The sequence below is a fragment of the Corylus avellana genome, chromosome 10 (genome assembly GCF_965113065.1).
Source record: "Corylus avellana chromosome 10, dhCorAvel1.hap1.2, whole genome shotgun sequence".
Classification (NCBI taxonomy): domain Eukaryota; kingdom Viridiplantae; phylum Streptophyta; class Magnoliopsida; order Fagales; family Betulaceae; genus Corylus; species Corylus avellana.
The window spans coordinates 18,758,643-18,778,393 of NC_142499.1; the positions used below are offsets into that span (position 1 = coordinate 18,758,643).

Genomic DNA, 19,751 nt, shown 5'->3' on the forward strand with positions numbered 1-19,751 from the left:
TGATGGACAAATTAAGGATTTTAATAGTTTAGACACCTCATCTAAACTCACTTTCTTTCTTTTTTCTCCTTTCTTTTCTTTTCTTTTTTTTTTTTTTGGTTTTAATTTGATGGATTCAGCACGAGTGGGTAAGGTTAAAATTAAGAATACCCCAAAACAAAGGTAAGACAGAAAAATTAACGTGTTAGTTCAAAGTTTTTTTTTATATATATATATATATATTTTTAATTATGTTCATAAAATAAAACCATAAACAAACAATCCAAAATATTTATAAAAACACAAAAACAGTTTTCAACTTTATATCAAATTATTATTATTATTATTTAAAAATACATTAACTCATGTACTAAAAATTGTTGATGAACGTTTTTGAAGGTGTTTTTTTAGTATTTGAAGCCACCAAAATACTTATAGAAAAAAATGGACTTGTCTCACATCAACCAAAAAGCGGGAGACGAATGAGTCTTTAAGTACTATGGAGGCCTCTTTCAGTCAGCAATTATCTTTAAATGAAGTACTTTTATAAGTCTTACCTAAGAATCATTCTCTCTTATTTAACTCTAGTGTCATTTTTTTCTTTTCCAATTCTCCTTATATTGCGTTCAAAATTAAAAAAAAATTAAAAAAAAAAAAGGGGCATGTCCCACATCCCCCTAAAGAGTGGGAGATGAAATGAGTTCTTATACATCGTAAGATCATCTTTCAATCATCTTTGTGAGTCCTACTTAAAAATTATTCTCCTATTCAGCTCATACTGCCATTTCTCCCCTTCTCAATTCCCTTGGTATTGCTTAAAAATAAAAAATAAAAAAAACTGATACAGCATCTATGTTGATATTTAGCATAGCTTCCATATTTTATTTCTAATTAATGTACAATTAAAACTATATAGTTATATAGTTTTGAAATCTTTTCATATTCTCTTAAAAACGACTTAACTTTAGGAGAATATATATATATATATATATATATATATATATGGCAAAATCAACACATTTCCGAGTAATGCTAGGAGAAATACTCCTCTCCCTTTTGTACCTCTAAAAGTAAAGTGACTTAAAATTATTATTTGATCAAAATCTAATAATAATTCATTCTAAATCTAATAATAATTTTAAAAGTCGGGATTAAAAATAAAAAATAAAAAATAAAAAAACTCTTCCTTCTAGCCTTACTCCATCTAGGATCATCAATAAAACAAACACAAAGCCCATAACAAAAAGCAAAATCTGGTAAACTGGACGACCTAAGGGCCCAAAAATTAAAAGAAAATAAGACAAAAATGAACAACCATCCCCGACTTCCACGGGAAAGTTGCTTCTTAACTAAGATTGTCATTGTAAAGCATATGATCATACCATGGAAAGCATGAACTGAACTTCTATAGATGAGTCATTTTTGTACATATGTCGCAACAGGGAAAATTAACAAATTAAAATAACAATACAAAGACGACAATTTGTTGCCACATGCATGCACAATAAAAGTCAGCATGCAGTATTTTTCATCTTCTTCTCTTTCTTTCTTTCTTTCTTTCTTTTTTTTTTTTTTTTCTTTTAATTAACAGTAGACTCTCTTCCCTCACTCTTGAATTCTAGTTTGTAGTTTGTACACGAACAAAACAAAGTTAAGCTGCTGACCAAAATAAAACACAGAATAGCAGCAATTATACAGGAAAGTAGAATCACTAATACAAAAATTAAAGAATAATTCTACCCAACTTGACTGATTGAACCATTGGACTCGGAGAAGTTGTCACTATACTGTTCAATGCACCGCCTTCTCTAGCATTGCTGTTCCCTTGAAAATTGTCAGCTGGACCTCCCTCATATACTTCGACAACTGACCAGTAAGATGTATTTATCAGTCAGTAATTTTTTTTTTTTTTTTAATGAATAACAATTTATTAAAAAGAAAAGGCAAGGCCCACATACACAAAAAGTAGACAATTCATGTCTATATATCTTCCAATACAGGAACTTAAACCTGGCCTTCCTATGTTCAAACATTATCAAAACTCTCTGAGAGTCACTGGTCTGAAGGCATGACTAGAAAGTAATAGAGACCAACATTTGACAGTAATGATTCAGCCAGGGATAAAGCACCCAATAATAGGTCTTCTAAGAAGACTCCACACATAATTCATTGCCTCGAATGTGCATGTTATTTTTTGTGTACGGCTCAGAAAAAGACCCCCATAAGTGTGAATATTTATCCTCTCAGAAAAAGAAATACAGCTCAGTGTTCTTTAACCTATTCGGATGACCGTTTCAATCTTTTCTTTCCTCTTTTTTCTTTCAATCTTTGTCTGATATTCAGATGACTTATTACTTATACTAATTTTCAAGAGAAAAAAAAAAAAGAAGGTAGAAGTAAATTTGTCCTCTCCACGATCCAGTGTCAAAGAATACACTTACTCTCTCCTCACTCATCTTCCTGAAGCCAAATTTCTTTGTCCAAATTGACTCAGCTTCCTCAGCCGCAGGGAGCACCAGGTTTTGCACGTCCATGGAAGACAACAACCTCTCTATACATATGAATAATGCTTGGAAATAACCCTAGAAATGAAAATATATAAAATAAGTCAACAGTTTTATCTTAAAAAGCTCATAATAGGAAAAAAGGGGGGGTGGGGGAAGGGGGGGGGGGGGGGGGGAGAAGCAATATTAACAGCTACACCAGAGCATTCTTACATCATGAAAGTACTTACTTTTCCTTGATGTTCTCTACTGGTAGCTACCAGAGGAAGCTCAGCAACCTCCCGGCCAAAGATTCTGAGAAGACCAGCCGATACAACAACAGACCTGTGCACGCATTAAACCATCAATCATATTATGATCAAAATGACTAGGGTTATGCACTCAAGAAATCAAGAACAGAAACAGAAGCATCATTGCACCAAGAGAGAAACATACTTCACAATTAAAACTACACAATACATGCCTCCAAACTCTTGCCCAGATATATTTCTCCTGCAAAAAATCACAGAAAAACCATGTTACTGGAAATTGGAAGAATAACCAAACATTCAAACTGAAAGTCACAGGAACTTTATGAAGGGCCCAAGAATGAAAATCTAGAAGAAAAAAAATGATGAATAGGATTTCTCCCACCCCTTAGCCATAAAAAGACTTATATATATTATATTTAATATTTTTTAATTTATGTTCGGATTTGTAATTTATGTTTCTTATATTTACTAGATTTGTAATGTTGTTGGATTTCACTTTTAGAAAACTCTTTTAATTTGTTCTGATTAATTGCCTTATATGTTCTTCCTTTATTATTATTATTTTTTAAATGTTTTTTCTAGTTACCAACTATAGATTTACTAGAAACTAAATATTAAATAATGTATGCGATGAAAATTTATTGGCAAAATAATTAGAAAGTGTAATATGAATAATAGTGTTCAACTATAAATAATGTCTTTTTTTTTTTTTGTATTTACTAGAAGCAATAATTAGTGAATTACAATTTCAAGATCTAAAACGCTCATTACCTCAAATGGGGATAGTGGATAATATCCGCATTTATTATCTGCATTAACTACGCGGATGCAGATAATAATCGCATGATGCGGATATCAAAAACTATTATCCGCATTTTCACCCCTAATGCATAATACCAGCTCATCTGACATCACTTAGCAGTTCCAAAGAAATGTAATGCAACATAATAATTAGAAAGCTGTTTTTGAGATTAAAAAACATTGAATCAGCTTTTATAACTGTTGCTGCAACCTATCCGCTTATAGCACAATATCAAAACACCAGATTCAAAATTTTGTACGGATGTTCAATTCCTCAGTTTTGAGTTGGCCACATTTTCATACGGGAGCAACCTTATGGTAGAGTTAAAATGCAATGTTAACCAAATTTTCCTTCATAGACACCGAAGTATTTAAAAATTTCTATTTGGCGTCAAAGATCCATAAAATTCTTTTGTTTCTAAAAACATTTGCACCCTCCATAAGGCCCAGGAGAGTAAAAGATGAAAAATGGGTACCCATAACACCCAACATATAATGTTGTTCCTGAAACATAATTGTCTCACACAACTGTTAAACAAAACATCTTTTCTTAGAAGAACCAAATGCCCATTCTTCTTATCAACTAGTCCCCAATTTGCAACAAAATCAGACATTAGCCACTTGGACTATCAGAACAGATTTATGGAGACCATCATAAAATGCTAGAAACAGACTTTTATCAGAGAGAGAAGACAGAAAAATTAAAATCCAGGATATAAGCACATCTCAAAGATAACTTACCCATAGACCATAACAGGAATTAGATCACGACCAGATGTTGCAACAATAGGATCAAAGCACTCCTGCCAAAAGGTCAGGACATATATAGTTAAAACAAGATAACATTTAACAATTAAAATAACTGTAGTATAATGAAGTTCTTTAGTCTCAACACGTACACATTTATAAGATTTATAAAAATAAAAATAAAAAAAATAAAAAAAAAAAAGAAAAGGAAAAGGAACAACTACTAAAAAGAATTTTAGTTTAGTCACACATGATTCTCAATGCATATGATCAACAATAGCCCAAAAAAAAAAAGCATGTAATGGGAAGAGAACAAGAAGAAGATATCCAACACCATATAGAAACAACTTACTCGAAAGATTGAAGTAGCCCTTGAAAGCAAGGGTAGATGCTCCGGATAGCGACTTTTGCCACTCATAATTCGCCACTGAACATCATTTGCAGCTCCATCAATAAATAGTCCTTTCACTACATGCTTCTTGATTATTATGTCGGACAATGAATCAGGAATCATCTCTGCTCCACAGATGACTGAATTCTGTAGAGCCACATGGATCCTATTGCAGTCATCACAGCAGAACCACTTATCCTTGGGGAGTTCCTGAGATTCAGTTCAAGGAAAATAAATAAGTTCCATCAAAAGGGATCATAAGAATTAACAATTACAAGGTTTCTAGACTTGGATCATAAGAATTAACAATTACAAGGCTTCTAGACATACTTTTAAATCGCATAGCCCGCTGTCTCGCAAACATCCAACATGGAACTCCCTCTCACACTAAACAAAAATAAAGAGGAAGTCAAAATAATGTCTTCAAAAAACAATCAATATGAAGATTGATGCTTGCTTCCTCAGGAAAAACATGAAAGCCGTACTTGATCACAGAGCATAACCGTTCGCTCATCGAACTTAGCAGAACTGAAGTCATGAGCCCTAAAAACATAACAAAAAACATTTAACAGTCAGTCTAATAATAAAATTAAAAGATGAGGTGCATTACTGGCACATGATATAATGATATGTAATCAGTTCCGTTTCTTTTTTGAGCTAATCAATTCCATTTCTTGCTAGTTTTTTTTTTTTTCCTCAAAAATTATGTACCCCTTCATTATGGCCAATTGACTACCTGCATTAAAAAAAAAAAAAAAAAGAAAAAAAAAAGTACACTAGTAATCTAAGTTTATTAACAGTTGACCAGTTGCTTGCCATGAATCCATTTTTCCTCCATCATTATAGATTTTCTATCCGCATTCATCATAGTATTTTCGCCGCAACTTTATTATTCGCCATAACAATTCATGCTAATCATGTAGCAGCATAAATGACCAAATGCCTAAATGCTTAACAGGTTTACAGTAATCTCTTCCAAAGAAATTACTAAGCACAAAAGCATCTTGCATTAGGAACAGAGGTAAAAGAGATGACGTCAATTAAAAACTACAAAACCTCATAAAAAATGCAAAAATTGTATCTTTCAATGAAAAATAAAAAGCATCAAGAAAACAAATTCCGTTAAATTATTGGTTAGCACAAGATAGCAGTAGCACGTAATGAAATCAGAACAGGACAAATGTAGGCAAAACTGTTTCAATCATCCACTACATATGAAATCAATCTGACAAGGCTGGCCATATATCTTAAGCATGATGCTTTCAAAAGTCAGAAGATTTGATCAAGTCAAAGGACATCAAATACTATATTACCAAGAACACATTTGGTGGCGACCCGGTGTAAAAACATCTTATTCATTTACTAGCACAAAAAATAAATGAATATTTATTTGAATTTGCTGGAATAACAAATTACGAATTAGAGAAACCAACCTGCAAACAACACAACCACCATATTCACACTCTGGTGCTTTAACAACTCGAGTCAACCTTATAACAATTGGTCTCCCAAGACCTAAAGATTCTCCGGCAGCAGTTTTTCTGCCAGGGCCAACCCTCTCTATACAATTTGAACATTGCCAATCACCTTCAGGGATACAATCTAAATCCAAGCAAGCTGCAACAAAAGCAAGTCAGGCTGAAACAAAATTGAATGAAAACTGTAAACAAGAAAAGCATTAAGAGTAGCTTAGAATGAAAGAAATAATCAGATTGACCTACAGCAGCATCATGTTTAAAATATACTATTTGGTTCAATTCAGATCCAAATGAAGAGTACAAAATTACAATGTACATTGGAAGACTCCCCAATGTACAACAACAACCATTAGTTATCTAGCATAAGCAATATGATTTAGGCCACATATACTGCTTGTGCAAGAGAACACTGAAAAAAGATGTAAGTCAAGGTAGTGCAAAAGGACAAGCTGGCTTAACATATATAAATGGGAGAAAGGCATTTATGCATAATTCCAGTGTACCTAATAAACTTCAAAAGACATTCAAAAGTCAATCAAACACATCAATTAAACATACACATTTACAAATCTATAACATCAATTAAACCAAGCATTAAACAATACAGAAAATCAGAAGTGTGAGGTACAAACCTGCATGAAAAGACCGGGGGCATCTATTACAAAGAATCAAATCCCCTCCACCTCCACACATTGCACACATATCATCACTGTCACCTGTGGTAAGATTTTGTCCACTTGCCAATGAAATAGCTATATCGTGAAGCGTCAATCCATTAGAAGTATAGATGTGGCGATAGCTGTAATAATTGATATAACTTATTATAAAACAGCAGACTAAATCACTCTAACAAGAATCACAGTACTTTAAAGGCTACTCACGGTTGACGCCTGGCAGCCATTCCAGCATGCGCTTCAAACTGTGAAGGGCTAATCTGCTCACAAATAGAAGTGGTTGTATAGTTGAGAGAGAGAAGCATAAACAAGCATGTGATGCAGAATTCAAAATGTTATGGGCTCTATGCAGCTCAATGTTCATACCTCTCTGTTACAACAACCACAGACAATACCATTTCCCTGCTTGTAGCCACCTAGCATTTTCTATGTAGAAAAGAAAAGAAAACACCAAGTTGGATCAATCACATATCGGTGACAAAAGACATCCACCATTACACAAATTAATCCTCAACATGGAAATATATCAAATACCTGTCCTTTGACATAGTAAGCCAATTCAGCCCCATCTGGGAGTCCATTTGGCATAAAAAGCAACCGGTGGAGATCATTATCCCTGCCAATACAAAGAAAAGCCCCCAATAAGCAAAGCTATAAATCCCATTAATACAAATCCTTTGGAATGAGGAAGAAGCATAGTAGAAAACAAAAGGAAATACCTTCTCCTAGTGCCACCATCAGCATTTTTCTTTTGTGCAGAAAGATAGGAGTTTGGTCTGCACAATATGTACAAAGTTGGTGTCCAACAACAATGCATATTGATAGATCGAATTTAATGAAGAAGAATCCAGATTGCTCCACAAGCATAAAAGAAATACACACACACACACACACTCACACACACACACACACAATCAGAACATACTTTTTCATTCCACATTTTCGTTCTTCCGATGCCTCTTTCATATACATTTGCAGTTCAACGTAGTTGTTCTGCACAAAGGAACGTGAAGCAGGGCTAACACTTTCTTCGAAAGCTTGACTGGAGCAGATAAAAGTTTGAAGAAGGCAACATCATTAACCAATGCCCAAAAATGCAAATTAAGAATCACCAAAATACAAGAAATCAATTAAAACCTAAGATTTATAAAATAATTCACAAACTAACTATGTACATATCAGATATCTTCCACCAATACATACTATGGTAGATAAATTATTTTCCCTTGTCAACAACCCCTACATGAACCAAACCAACAACCCTGTGGATCAATCCAAAGGGCACCAAGGCTCATACATACTAGTGGATATCATAACAGTTGTATACTTTACCTTACATGCGAATGAAGCAGCGGAGGAAGCTTGGTGTTATAATTTTTCTTTGTTTCTACCTTTCCATTGCTCTGTTGAAGACTTTCTGCAGAACACAAAATAACCTCAAAATCTGAAAAAAAGACCATTAAAGAATACAAACACAACTTTCTTTGCATCAGCTTATCTCTTTTTCTATGCGAGGTCTTAGTATAAGTACTTATATGCGACCACATATCTATTCTTTTTCGTTTTTCTGGTCTTCTGGTATTACATATGTGACAAGTCATCACTTTTGACAGCACAAATTTCTCTCCATTACAAGGACATTCATCTCAGCATGCCACAAAATACATAAAAAATAAATAAAAAATAAAAAAATAAAAAAACATTTATAAGACCAGATAACAATCATCACCTTTCCAAACCTCGAGGGCCTCCTCACTGACAGATGAACCGGCCAAATTCTTTATCACTTGATCCAGTATGCTGAGTGGAGAAGTCTTCAGTTCTTGTATAATACTATAAATTGGCCTCCCATTCTCCAAGTATATATGATTATTTGGATGTCTGGTCTTGACACCAGCATGCTGCTCAAACTCATAGGCACTCAGAACCTGTTCATACCATTCAATCAGTCATCGATCACCAACACAGCACAAAAAATCCAGTAATTAGAAAAAATTTAATCTACATGCAACTGACTTACCCTTGAAAAATTGCAAGAAGAACAAGCACACAAATATCCACCACCATTTATAATTCCATGTAGCTCAACCTGCCAACCATTTAAATAACATAACAATCCCACATAAATACAGAAGTTAGACAGTAACGCATTCCAAAAACATATAAAACAATAGTTTACCTGCCCTGAGGTAGAAATATACTTCACTTGAGCTCCATCAAGAATGCCAGTTCCTAGCAGCTTCTTGACATTTGTAGGAACAACCTTCTTCGAGATTTCAAATTCCATATTAGGAGCACGTGAACAGAACTTGCTGGATTCAGGATATTCATTCCGATATTTGCTTTCTAGCATCTCCCTATCAGAACCAAACATTGCCGAAGACTCTCTCTCAGGCCGAACTACGGAGGCATATGTCTGGTTATCATAGTCCTCCTTTCTTTTGCTGAACTTGAACGTAATTTTCCTGATTCCAGTGGAATTAGCATGCTTGGGAATTTCCCGTACAATTAGAGACGTCTCTACAGCACCAGAAGCATTGTCATCAACTCGAGAAGTATCATTTCCACTACGGTCTCCATCACTTAAGGTCTCGTCCGCACTCGAACTCCCTGAGCACGTGGAAGTGACTTCACCACACTCCACCTGGTTACTGTTCCCAAGTTTAGCTGCTTGGCTGGTAAACTCTTGAACAGTGGATGTATTTTCTTTCGGAGAAATATTGGGATTCGAGACTTCAGAGCGAACGTCCTCGTTTGATACTTCCTTTGCTTGCTTCTTGTTCGGAAACGAGTCTGGTTCAGCATCGTCCAGAAGATATTGATGGTCGCGCTTCAATTCAGTTCTTGAAAGGTTCTCGTCTTCCGTGACTCCATCTGACAACACAGCCAAACATACTTCACCTTCTCCCATCCAGGCGCAGTTCCTCGCGGAATTCGAACTCGGTAGATGCCGAAACAACCAAACTCGGCGAAAGCATTCAAGAAGAAGAGAGCGAGAAGCGAAACGCCCCTAATTCACTGTTGGTAGAATTGAATTCATATCAAATACTATTGAGCTCAAAGAAGAACCTAAATTAGAATTAGAATTAGAACTTGAACTTGAACTTGAACTTGGCCCCAAGATTATACAGAAATTCTAGGCAACATGCACTCTAGAAATCATAAAAGAAACCAATTCAAAAAATAGAAAATAAAAACTGCTATAGCTATTAATAACCGCCAGACCGTTATTTGAATTGAAGGCAGAAATTGAAAGATGAAAAATCAGAAACACCTGCCTTCAAAAAACCTCGAATTAATCCAAATCTCCAAGAATCAAATCTAGAAAGGCCTTCGAATCCGAAAAGAAAACAGTTCTGATATATCGAAGTACCAGCAAGAACGCCTTCGAGTCTAATTTGAAAATCTTACAGATCTGAGATTTGCTGAGAGAACGACCTTTCGGTTCATCGCCGGAGATCCAAGACGAAAAGCGCGGGATGTGTTAGGGTTAGGGTTTTGTCTGTGGAAACAAAATTAAATACAGAGGGAACGTGCTGAGCGGCAACAAAGCAAAACGAAAAGCTGGTTTCGCGGTTGAGATTTGATTTTGAGGCAGAGATAGTTAGATATAGTTGAAAAGACAGAAAAAAATCTAAAAATAAAAATAAGAAAGTAGAATGCTTTAAAATAGCGACAACATTTTGGAAGAAACGAGAAGACAATTGGATAAAGTGACGGGACCCAGTGTAGCTTACCTGTTACGTGTCCCCACGTGGCATGGCTTGCGGCGGCAACTGTGAGTACCTGCGACTTTTTGCGACGGAGTGTCACATCCAGGACACGTGTAACAACGATATACCGCTCGGTGTTGAGGTTTTGCTTCCATGTATTTCCTTCTTTATTTTACTCTTATCCTCGTCCTGGTGACGTGTGCTAAGGCGGTTGAACGTGCCGCCATTGGTGCATCAAACTGACTATAGACCGTGGGATGGTCCACGCACTTGCATCCCATGTTTCGGAATTGCTTTCTGAGCCGTTGGATGTTCAAGCGTCAAGTTAAAGTTGGAGAGAAACGTGGCTGTTCAACTACGGAACAAGTCTTGAGGGACGAGGCTGCAGTTCGTAAATGCAGGAAAATTAGCCCCGAGGTGAAACTGCCTCAGCTGGGCCTCAAATGGGCTTTTGAAGTTGCTGAAAAAGATTCTTCAAAAAAGCAAGCTACCCATAGAAAAATTTCTGGTCGATGAATTACATTTTTTTTTTTCTCAAACAAAAAGAAAGGGCTGATGTGTTGGCATTTGATGATCAAGTTAGTCAGAAAACAAAATATTTTAGTTTGCGAAATCTAACATTTTTCCGACATTCAGGATTTGTTTGGCATTGGTCAGTTACTATTCATCAAACATTTTTTAATTTTTTTTTTTCACATCAAACAAATCTTGCTATAATTTCATGCTACTAAACAGTTCAAGGCCAATGCCAAACAAAGCCACATACTTTCAAAAATGTGATGCTTGAGAATCTATATTCCAATCACACGCTTAGTGACATAAATTTTTTAGGGTAAATATATCTAAAGTCCTTGAGTCAACACGCCAAAATTTTTATTTCCCTAAATTTTTTTTTTCGACAATTTACTTTATGGGTCAATCGAAATACCAAGAAAATTCTTACCATCAAATTTGTTTAGTTACCGTTAGATTAGTTGAAACGCACCGTTTTACCACATCAACATAATAATTTTTTATTAATTTAATTTAAAAAATTAAATAAAAATTAATTTTTTTAAAAAAAATAGAAGGGGTGGGCGGAAGCCACCCCTAGGGGTTGGAGGCCACCCTTTTTTTATTAATTTAATTAAAAAAATAAAACAAAAATTAATTTTTTTAAAAAAATAGAAGGGGTGGCTAGGGGCTGGAGGCCACCCCAAACCACCCAAGGGGTTAGGGGTGGCCCACAGGTCACCCCTAAACTCAAGGAGTGGCCACGAGCCACCCCAAGGGCTGTTAGAAGTGGCCTCCTAAACCCTAGGGGTGGCTCGCGGCCACCCCAAGGGTGGTTAGGGGTAGCCCCCAGCCCTTGAGGGTGGCCGGGCCACCCTTGCCACCCCAAGGGTGGCTTCTAGCCACCTCTTCTATTTTTTTTATTAATTTTTACTTAATTTTTTAAAATTAAATTAATAAAAAATTATTAGGCTGATGTGACAAAACGATGCGTTTCGACCAATCTAACAGCAGTTAACAAAATTTGACAGTAGGAATTTTCTTGGCATTTCGATTGACTCAGTGATAAAATTGTCAAAGAAAAAAAAAATCTTAGGTAGATAAAAATTTTGGCGTGTTGACCCAATGACTTTAAATATATTTACCAGATTTTTTAACATAAGAGGTCAAATCATAAATTAAAAATATATTAAGATTGAAGATTAATTTAATATATTAAAAATAAAGTTATTATTCATTCAAAGTTAACAAAAAAATAATAATTGCTTTTAATATATTTCAATTTTCAACTGAAACACTTGTCAAAATAGAACCTAACATTTTTTTAGGTTTCAAAAATCATTTATGGTTGAATATGTATTAAATTTCGCACCAATTTATATTTTGATGCACAACATTAAAGAACTAGTCGTAAAATTCATCTTAAATTTTGTTGTACAAAACACATTGAGTGGTTTGGTAGGGTATGTCTAAATTTAAACTGACAACAAAACATTTAATCCAAACTGCATTGCTTACCTTTATGCTGCATTATATATATTTAGCTTTTATTGTGCATTTTACAATGCAATTTTGTTTCTTACTCAACCAATAGACAATTGTTCCACCAAACAATAACACATCCACTAGTCGACTTCGATCATCAGCATTTCCAACAAAATCTACATCTGTGCATCCTGCAATTTATAGATTACCTATTCAAAAACATAAACTTATGTTTTTAATACTTTACAAATATCTAAATATTCGCTTTACCGTTTGCCAATGTCCCTATATTAGATTGGAATATGCTCACCAATCCTAATACATGACAAATATCATGTATTATACTTGTTATTGCAGACATGAGACTGCCCGTTGTATAGGCATAGAGGACCGATTCTATTTCTTTAATCTCTGTCTCATTATTTTGCTCAAGTCATGAACCTTCGAAATAGGCATGCTTAAGGGTTTGCTTTTGTTCATTTTAAAGTTTAAACTTCTTAATAATCTTTTCCAAATATTTCTCATGATCCAAGTATAATAATTTTGAGTTTTTATCTCTATTATTATCATTCCCAGTAGATAGGTAGTAGGGACCTGCATGTCTTTTATTTCAAACTTGGATTACAAGAAGTGTTCTATTTCATTTATCATATTTGGACAATTACCAGTCAACAATATCTCTTCATATAATGATAATATAGTTAATTTATTATTTCCCTTACATATGTAAACACAGTAATCTAATGGACTTACCTCAAAACCAATTTCAAGTATTTCTTGGTGGAACTTCAAATATCATTATCTTGACGATTGTGTGAGTTCATATATAGATCTTTTTTAACCTGTAAGCTTTTCCCTCGTATCCTTCCACTTGGAATCCTTCGGGTTATATTATTTAAATATCTTTTTTTAATTATTTATTAAGAAAAGCCGTTTTCACGTCCAATTATTATTCTCACCGAGGCAAACTCTACCACGGGTGAATATGTATCAAAAAGAGTCACATTGTATTGCTGAGTAAACCCTTTGGGTAGCTATACCAACCTAACTTGATACTTATCAAGGCTCTCACATGCTTTGAATTTATTTCTACATACTCATTTGCATCAAATTCATTTTCTTTGACTTAGTAGATTTGTGAGTTCTCATACATAATTTTTATTTGTCTAATCAAGCTCCTCATTCATAGCTTTAATCTATTTGTCATCATTGTTACTGGTCATAACTTCTTTGAAATTCACCAGATCATCTTCTAAATTTACATCATCTACACTTAGGCGCATAATGATCTCTAATTATAATTACCGTCACCTTTGTCTTTTACTCCTACTAATTTCATCATGATATGTATCCATGTGTGATTGATGATGACTACTATTCTGAAGATCTGTCTCTTGTTTATCATGTGGTCTTAAACATCGAAGATCTTTACCCGTGTTAGTTGAGAAGAAAAAAAAAAAAAATCATGTATTAATTCATTGTATGCAGGTATCCATACGTTATAAGTGAATAAATATAAACCAAAGAGGAAGGTTCCTTATTGCACGAACTGACCACTCAGAACCCCATTCAATGTTCGGGTTGAAAATGCATGAATCTTTCTGCCACTATCACGTGTTACAAATATTTTATAACGTACGCTAATACTCGTGTCAGTGGGTGATGCTCCTTTTCTTTTTTTCGTTTGGTGGTGCTCCTTGGAAAATGGAATGATTCTCCGATATATATATATATATATATATATATATATATATATATATATTGGAGATGATAACAATTCCGATCCATCGGTAAGATTTGCTCTGGTTACAAGGTTGCAGATTGCATAACAAGGTCAAATTCCACCTTGCTTACCCACTACTTATAAACATAAATGATTTAGCCTAAGTGTTGAAAAAAAAATTTACATTATATATGCTCTAATTTTGTTAGCAATTTAAATTTAGTTTTAATTTTTTAATGAGAAAGAAAAAAAAAATTAAATATTGACCATCTGTAATTTTTTTTCGGCACCCAAACCAAAAAATGAAAAGCTAATTAAGGCCTCGTCACTAGCACTCTTCTCAAATTTATTAGCAAATAATTTAAAACATAAAATACTTTAAATTTAAACCCAAATATATTATCTTACATTTATATTTTTAGGTTATCTGGAATCTATGTCGGAATGCAATTCTCTAAAATTTGGGCAGTAAATGAAAGAGGATGTACAAATTCAAGAATGTCATACGAAACCTACTTACTCAAACGCCTTGAAATTGCTATCCGCTCTTATTCTTAGTCCGAATTTTTCCGACAACAGAAAAAGAAAAAGAGAAAGAAATATTTCCAATCCGTTTTATAAGAGCATTTCTTTCAGTAAGACCATAAATGCTAACCCTTGGCAAATGCATCTTGCTCAAGATATTGCCCATAAATCACGGTGCAATGGATAACCCTTAGATAAAACCTTACCATATATAAAAAAAAAAAAAGTCAACCATTTCCTGTGCAATATAAATCAAGTTAACTCCCACCGTCTCCCTCAGTCTCACCTTCCTTTCACATTCTCCAATACCTTTTGCGCGCAGCTTTGCTTCTTATTAGCTTGCGTAGGAAAAAGAAGAAGAAAACAGACCAAAAAAAAAATGTCTCAGAAAGTTGGTCGCCACCAAAGGAAGGCATCGCAGTGTGTGTTCATGTCCTTTGACGACCTCTCGGCTCCTCCTTCAGACAATGCTGCTGACAAGGTTGTTCTTCCATTACCACCCAATCAGGCAAAGCCACCGCAGCAGGTTGGTGCCCCACTCCCCAGCACTCAGGCTCCGGCATCGGCGTCGGCGCCCGCGGAGTCTTTGTCGAAAGACGATAAGAAACCGGCAGATCATGTGGCAAACTAACCAGGGTTTTTCTATTTTTGGATGAATGCAAGCTAGTTTTTACAACCTTTTTGCACCAAAAGAGAAGGCTGTTTTTGTTTTGTCACTGCTCATGATGATATATGTGTTGTTTTATGGTTCATGCGTGGGATCTGTCTTGGAGACATATAATTAAGTTAACTTTTCTCGTTCAATCGTCAAATGTGATTGAAAAAAGTAATTGAATGATTCAATATATATACATGGTTACTTGCATATACAAATATCCTACTATTTTTTCATGGGAAGATGATGAAGGATATCGATAATACTATCTAAAACATAAGAAGATGTGCGGCTAAAGTGTGGGTGTTTATGATTCCAATTCAATGCCAACGATGGCCTAAAAAAGAAGGAAAATAGAGAGAGATAAAGTGGGGACAATCTTTCAATTTGATGTCCTAAATATTTATAATTGGATTGTTTAATTTTAAATGTTAGACTGCAATTTTACCACTGGCTTAATTAAGTGCATTCTAATTTTCTTTTAAACTACAAGTTTTGAAATTGCTAAAACAAACGAACACTTCACTGAATAACTTTTGGATGGCTGAAAAAACTTGCAAATTAACTTGGGTTTTCAAAAGATTATGGTCAAGAGATGACTGCATTTCAACTTTAGAACATTCCACTTTGGCTTTTATATGATCAAATTGCAGGTTAAATTAATCTAAATCGGATTACCACTTCGCTTAAAAAGTGTATCCAAGTCCATTCACCTTGTTCAACGAGTTTTTAATTAAAAATTGTATATTTATCTTTTTTTTTTTTTTTTTTTGACCCTTGAATTTTTATTCAAATCACATTAATTGTTGTGTGGGGTTCTAAACAATTGTGGAGTCAGAATTTTGAATCACATGGGACAAGATTATAAGATAGGAACAAAAATTAATCAAAAATATTAAAGAATGGAATAAATAAATTGTTAATACAGTAATTGCAATGTCATGCACCAAAAGAATGCTAAAAGGAGAACAACCAGTTAGAGAGGTAATTCACTGGATATCCGGTAGAACCACATTCGATAATTAAGTTAAAATTTGTCAAAAGAAGGGCAAATTAACAAAGTAACAATGTGTATAAATGTGTACTTGGTGGATGATTTCACCCTCCTTATATAGGCTCATAATTTCCTGCCTCTCTTTGATAAGTCTTCCGCTCAAATATTGTTGAGGTCATGTAGTCAATGGTGTGAATGACTCTCTTTCGATAATATTGGGGGAAAGTTTCTAGCATGAGAAGGCTCTTATATGACATGGCGAGAGGGGAAAATCAGATGCAGTACTTTGTTACTGTTACTGCATTTGTATTGCATTTTCTGTTTGGTCTTTGACTCTTGTTGGGGTGTCTACCCTTATGTGGTTGTTCGATCTCATATAAACCGTTTTCCCATATTTGAATAGAAAAACATAAAATAAAAAATAGTTATGGACTATGACTAGTTTTGGGCCTCATCCTGCCCGTTGATCACAGTTTAATTTGATAGGTTGTTGGGCCTTTTAGGAGACAAGCGGTTCAACAAGTGTGCCTCATGAGATTTTTGGTTGCGAAGGACTTTGGATGTGCTTGTGCCCAAGGGGCCTTTTGGTTGACGGGCCATATGGGTTCAGAGAGGTTGGGTACATCAATCATCGATAATCCTCTAATTTTCTGGGCCAACTTGGTTATGGATCGACCCATGGTAATTATAGCTAGTGGGTAAATTCTCAACATATGGGCCTTAAGGGTCCTTATGGCTTAGTACACCATACATAATTCAACAAAATTTATTTATCATTTAAAACATATAAAAATAACTTGACATTTACTTTTTGTCGCCTAGGTCAATTTATTCAGCTCAGCTATCTTCAACAAATTTTCATATTTTGAAATTGTTGCATGATTTTTTTTTCATTGTTTTTTTTTTTTTTAATAAAAAAAAAAGGCTCACCGATGTTGGGCATTGCCCCGACCCACTTAAACCTTGATGTACATGGCGTGGGATACACTTGGGTAGTAATGGAACATGCATGGACTCCAACCCACAACCTCGAACTCCCAAGGTGATGTTTTCGAGTTGCTTTGACTATTAAGCCATTGTCCCATGGACTGATTTTTCATTGTTGATAGTTAATGTCCATACCAAGGCCAGCCAAAAAAACAAAAATAACTCAATTCTTTTTAATAAGGTAAAAATATTTATATAATTTTTTTCTAAAAAAAAAAACCAAAAACTAAAAAAAAATAAAAATAAAAACATAAAACTATTTTTTTAAAAAAAAAATTTAAAAAAAGTGATTCGAAAACCACCCTCGGCTGTTATTTGGGGTGGCACCGATCCACCCTTAAGGGTGATTAGACCACAACTCCTATGTGTTGAGGGTGGCTGGTTTTTTTTTTTTTTTTTTTAATTCCTATTGAATGCTCTTTTTTAAAAAATTTAGAAATTTTTTTATTAAGAGCATTTTTGTTATTCAAAAATATTAACAATTTTTAATAGTTTTTTTTTTAAAATAAGTTTGAGAAGAATCTGAGATTACACTCGAGCTATACATAAAATTTGGCGGGCATGGAGAGACGTTTGCCCCACTCTCTCCGTTTTTGTTCCTAAACAAAAAAGGAAGCCCGATTATAATTTGCATGTGCACGTGGAACACCACTGACTGATGTGAAATGTTGTAGAAGCTTATAGAAAATTAGAAGGAAAAAATATAATTTAGTTCCATAAATTATCAGTCATTTTTATTTTAACTTCTTAATATTTAAAAAGTAATAAAGTAGCTTATAAATTATCAAAAAATTATAATTTAGCCACTTCGTTAGTCAACACCGTCAAATAGGATGAAAAATGCAAAACGATGTCGTTTTTTAAGGTTAAGTTACTAAAATGCCATTTTGAAAAAAAAAAAAAAATCAATTTAAAAAATGCCCTAAAAAAACGTCGTTTTGACAAAAAACAAAAAAACAAAATGGTGGTTTTGGGGGGCATTTTTTTAATTGATTTTTTTTTTAAAAGGGTATTTTAATAATTCAACCTTGTCAAAACGACGTAGTATTGAATTTTTCATCCTATTTAACGGTAATAACTAACGGAGTGGCCAAATTGCAATTGCTTAGTAGTTTAAAGAACTATTTTATCACTTTTTTAATATTAAAAAATTAAAATTAAAATAACTGATAATTTGAGTGGTTAAATTATATTTTTTCCAAATCGGAAATAACTTGCTTTATTAATAAAGGAGAGATGAAAAAGGACAAGAAAAAGGTGTCGATCCAATGACTTTTTTTCACTACGTCAATGAACTCTCGTTGAGGGTACCCATTTCACCCACTTTCATATGATTCAATTATTGGAAGCACTTTTTTTTTTTTTTTTTTTAAAGTAATTATTGAAACACTTTTGTAGCTTGATAGAAGCTTTAAAATTACGTGATTATCTGGAAGAATGAAATAATTTAAGTAAAATATAGGTAGCGTTGCATTGACGCAGAAAGAGCATCCTGTGGGACCCACCATAATTCAAAGTAAAGTTTTGAAAATTATCCGAGTTGGACCCTATCAAACTCAATGTCAACGACCAACATATATCCGTCTGTATATATATATATATATATATATATATATGTACACATGTACACCAGCTGAGCGAGCCAAGCCGATCCCATAGCCTTAGCTCCTGTACGCAGTAACGCAGCGGCACAACTTTACAGGCTTTTTCGTCTTTTTGGTCTAAATGCATAAAAGAGTCTTTAACGGATAAATCTGACGAAATTGTTTAAATTGACAGGTTTTAAAGTTTTAAAAACTTGTTAAATCGTGTAATAATTCAAAGGTATAAAGTGAAGTTACTTCCTATTTTAATTATCTATTCTTTTCAAATCACTTAATATCATACTATGTATATATATTTTGGATATGTCTATATAAGAGGGAGATGAGAGATTCGAATTAGTGACATCTGTTTTATAAAGCGTGTCTCCAGTCGATTGAGCTACCCCTTGGAGACATCACACTTTATATTTCAATTATCTACGTTCACAATTTTATTTAAATATTCTTTTTAATAATATATATTTTTAATTTTTTTGATTTTTTATTTATTGAGAGGAGAGATAATGTTAAAGATTTTTTTTATAAATTAGGAAAGTAACAATACTCATCAAATTTGATGAAAATTGTAGCAATTTACCATACTTTTTTCCCAAATTGTTGGGCCGAATGCAGTTATTTTGCTCTTATTTTACTCTAATGAACTTTTAAGGCACGTGAGATTTTCTTTCTTTATTTATTTTTAATTAATGAAGGTAAGATTCATTTCTTTTACCTATTCATACCAGGATTAAAAAATTAAATGTCATTT

General features: G+C 33.9%; 1 protein-coding gene across 2 annotated transcripts; it reads right to left on the reverse strand.

Annotated features, from left to right (window-relative positions):
* Positions 1-1,340: 1,340 nt before the first annotated feature.
* LOC132191664 (Acyl-CoA N-acyltransferase with RING/FYVE/PHD-type zinc finger domain-containing protein) lies at positions 1,341-10,448 on the reverse strand. 2 transcript variants are annotated; one of them, XM_088511096.1, is made up of 20 exons: positions 10,104-10,448; positions 9,005-9,843; positions 8,846-8,914; positions 8,555-8,753; positions 8,158-8,242; positions 7,751-7,867; positions 7,545-7,601; positions 7,360-7,441; positions 7,192-7,251; positions 7,033-7,085; positions 6,784-6,950; positions 6,107-6,290; positions 5,159-5,216; positions 5,004-5,060; positions 4,635-4,883; positions 4,277-4,338; positions 2,919-2,975; positions 2,714-2,807; positions 2,421-2,561; positions 1,341-1,845 (listed from the first exon to the last, which is right to left on the reverse strand). In XM_088511096.1, exons 2-20 carry the CDS (start codon positions 9,734-9,736, stop codon positions 1,771-1,773), a joined length of 2,598 nt encoding a protein of 865 aa, XP_088367222.1. In that variant the 5' UTR covers positions 9,737-9,843; positions 10,104-10,448; the 3' UTR covers positions 1,341-1,770. The 2 variants fall into 2 exon arrangements, with proteins under 2 accessions (XP_088367222.1, XP_059462740.2); XM_059606757.2 differs by lacking the exon at positions 10,104-10,448 and having other exon boundaries at positions 9,005-9,865.
* Between the last annotated feature and the right edge of the window lie 9,303 nt (positions 10,449-19,751).

Bases quoted from the DNA above. Each gene is read 5' to 3' on its own strand.
- LOC132191664 (XM_088511096.1), bottom strand. From the start codon at position 9,736: ATGGGAGAAGGTGAAGTATGTTTGGCTGTGTTGTCAGATGGAGTCACG. The intron at 8,915-9,004 runs GTAAACTATTGT...AATGGTTGGCAG, and splicing joins ATATTTCTACCTCAGGGCAG to GTTGAGCTACATGGAATTAT. The intron at 1,846-2,420 runs GTAAGTGTATTC...CTTACTGGTCAG, and splicing joins GGAAGATGAGTGAGGAGAGA to TTGTCGAAGTATATGAGGGA.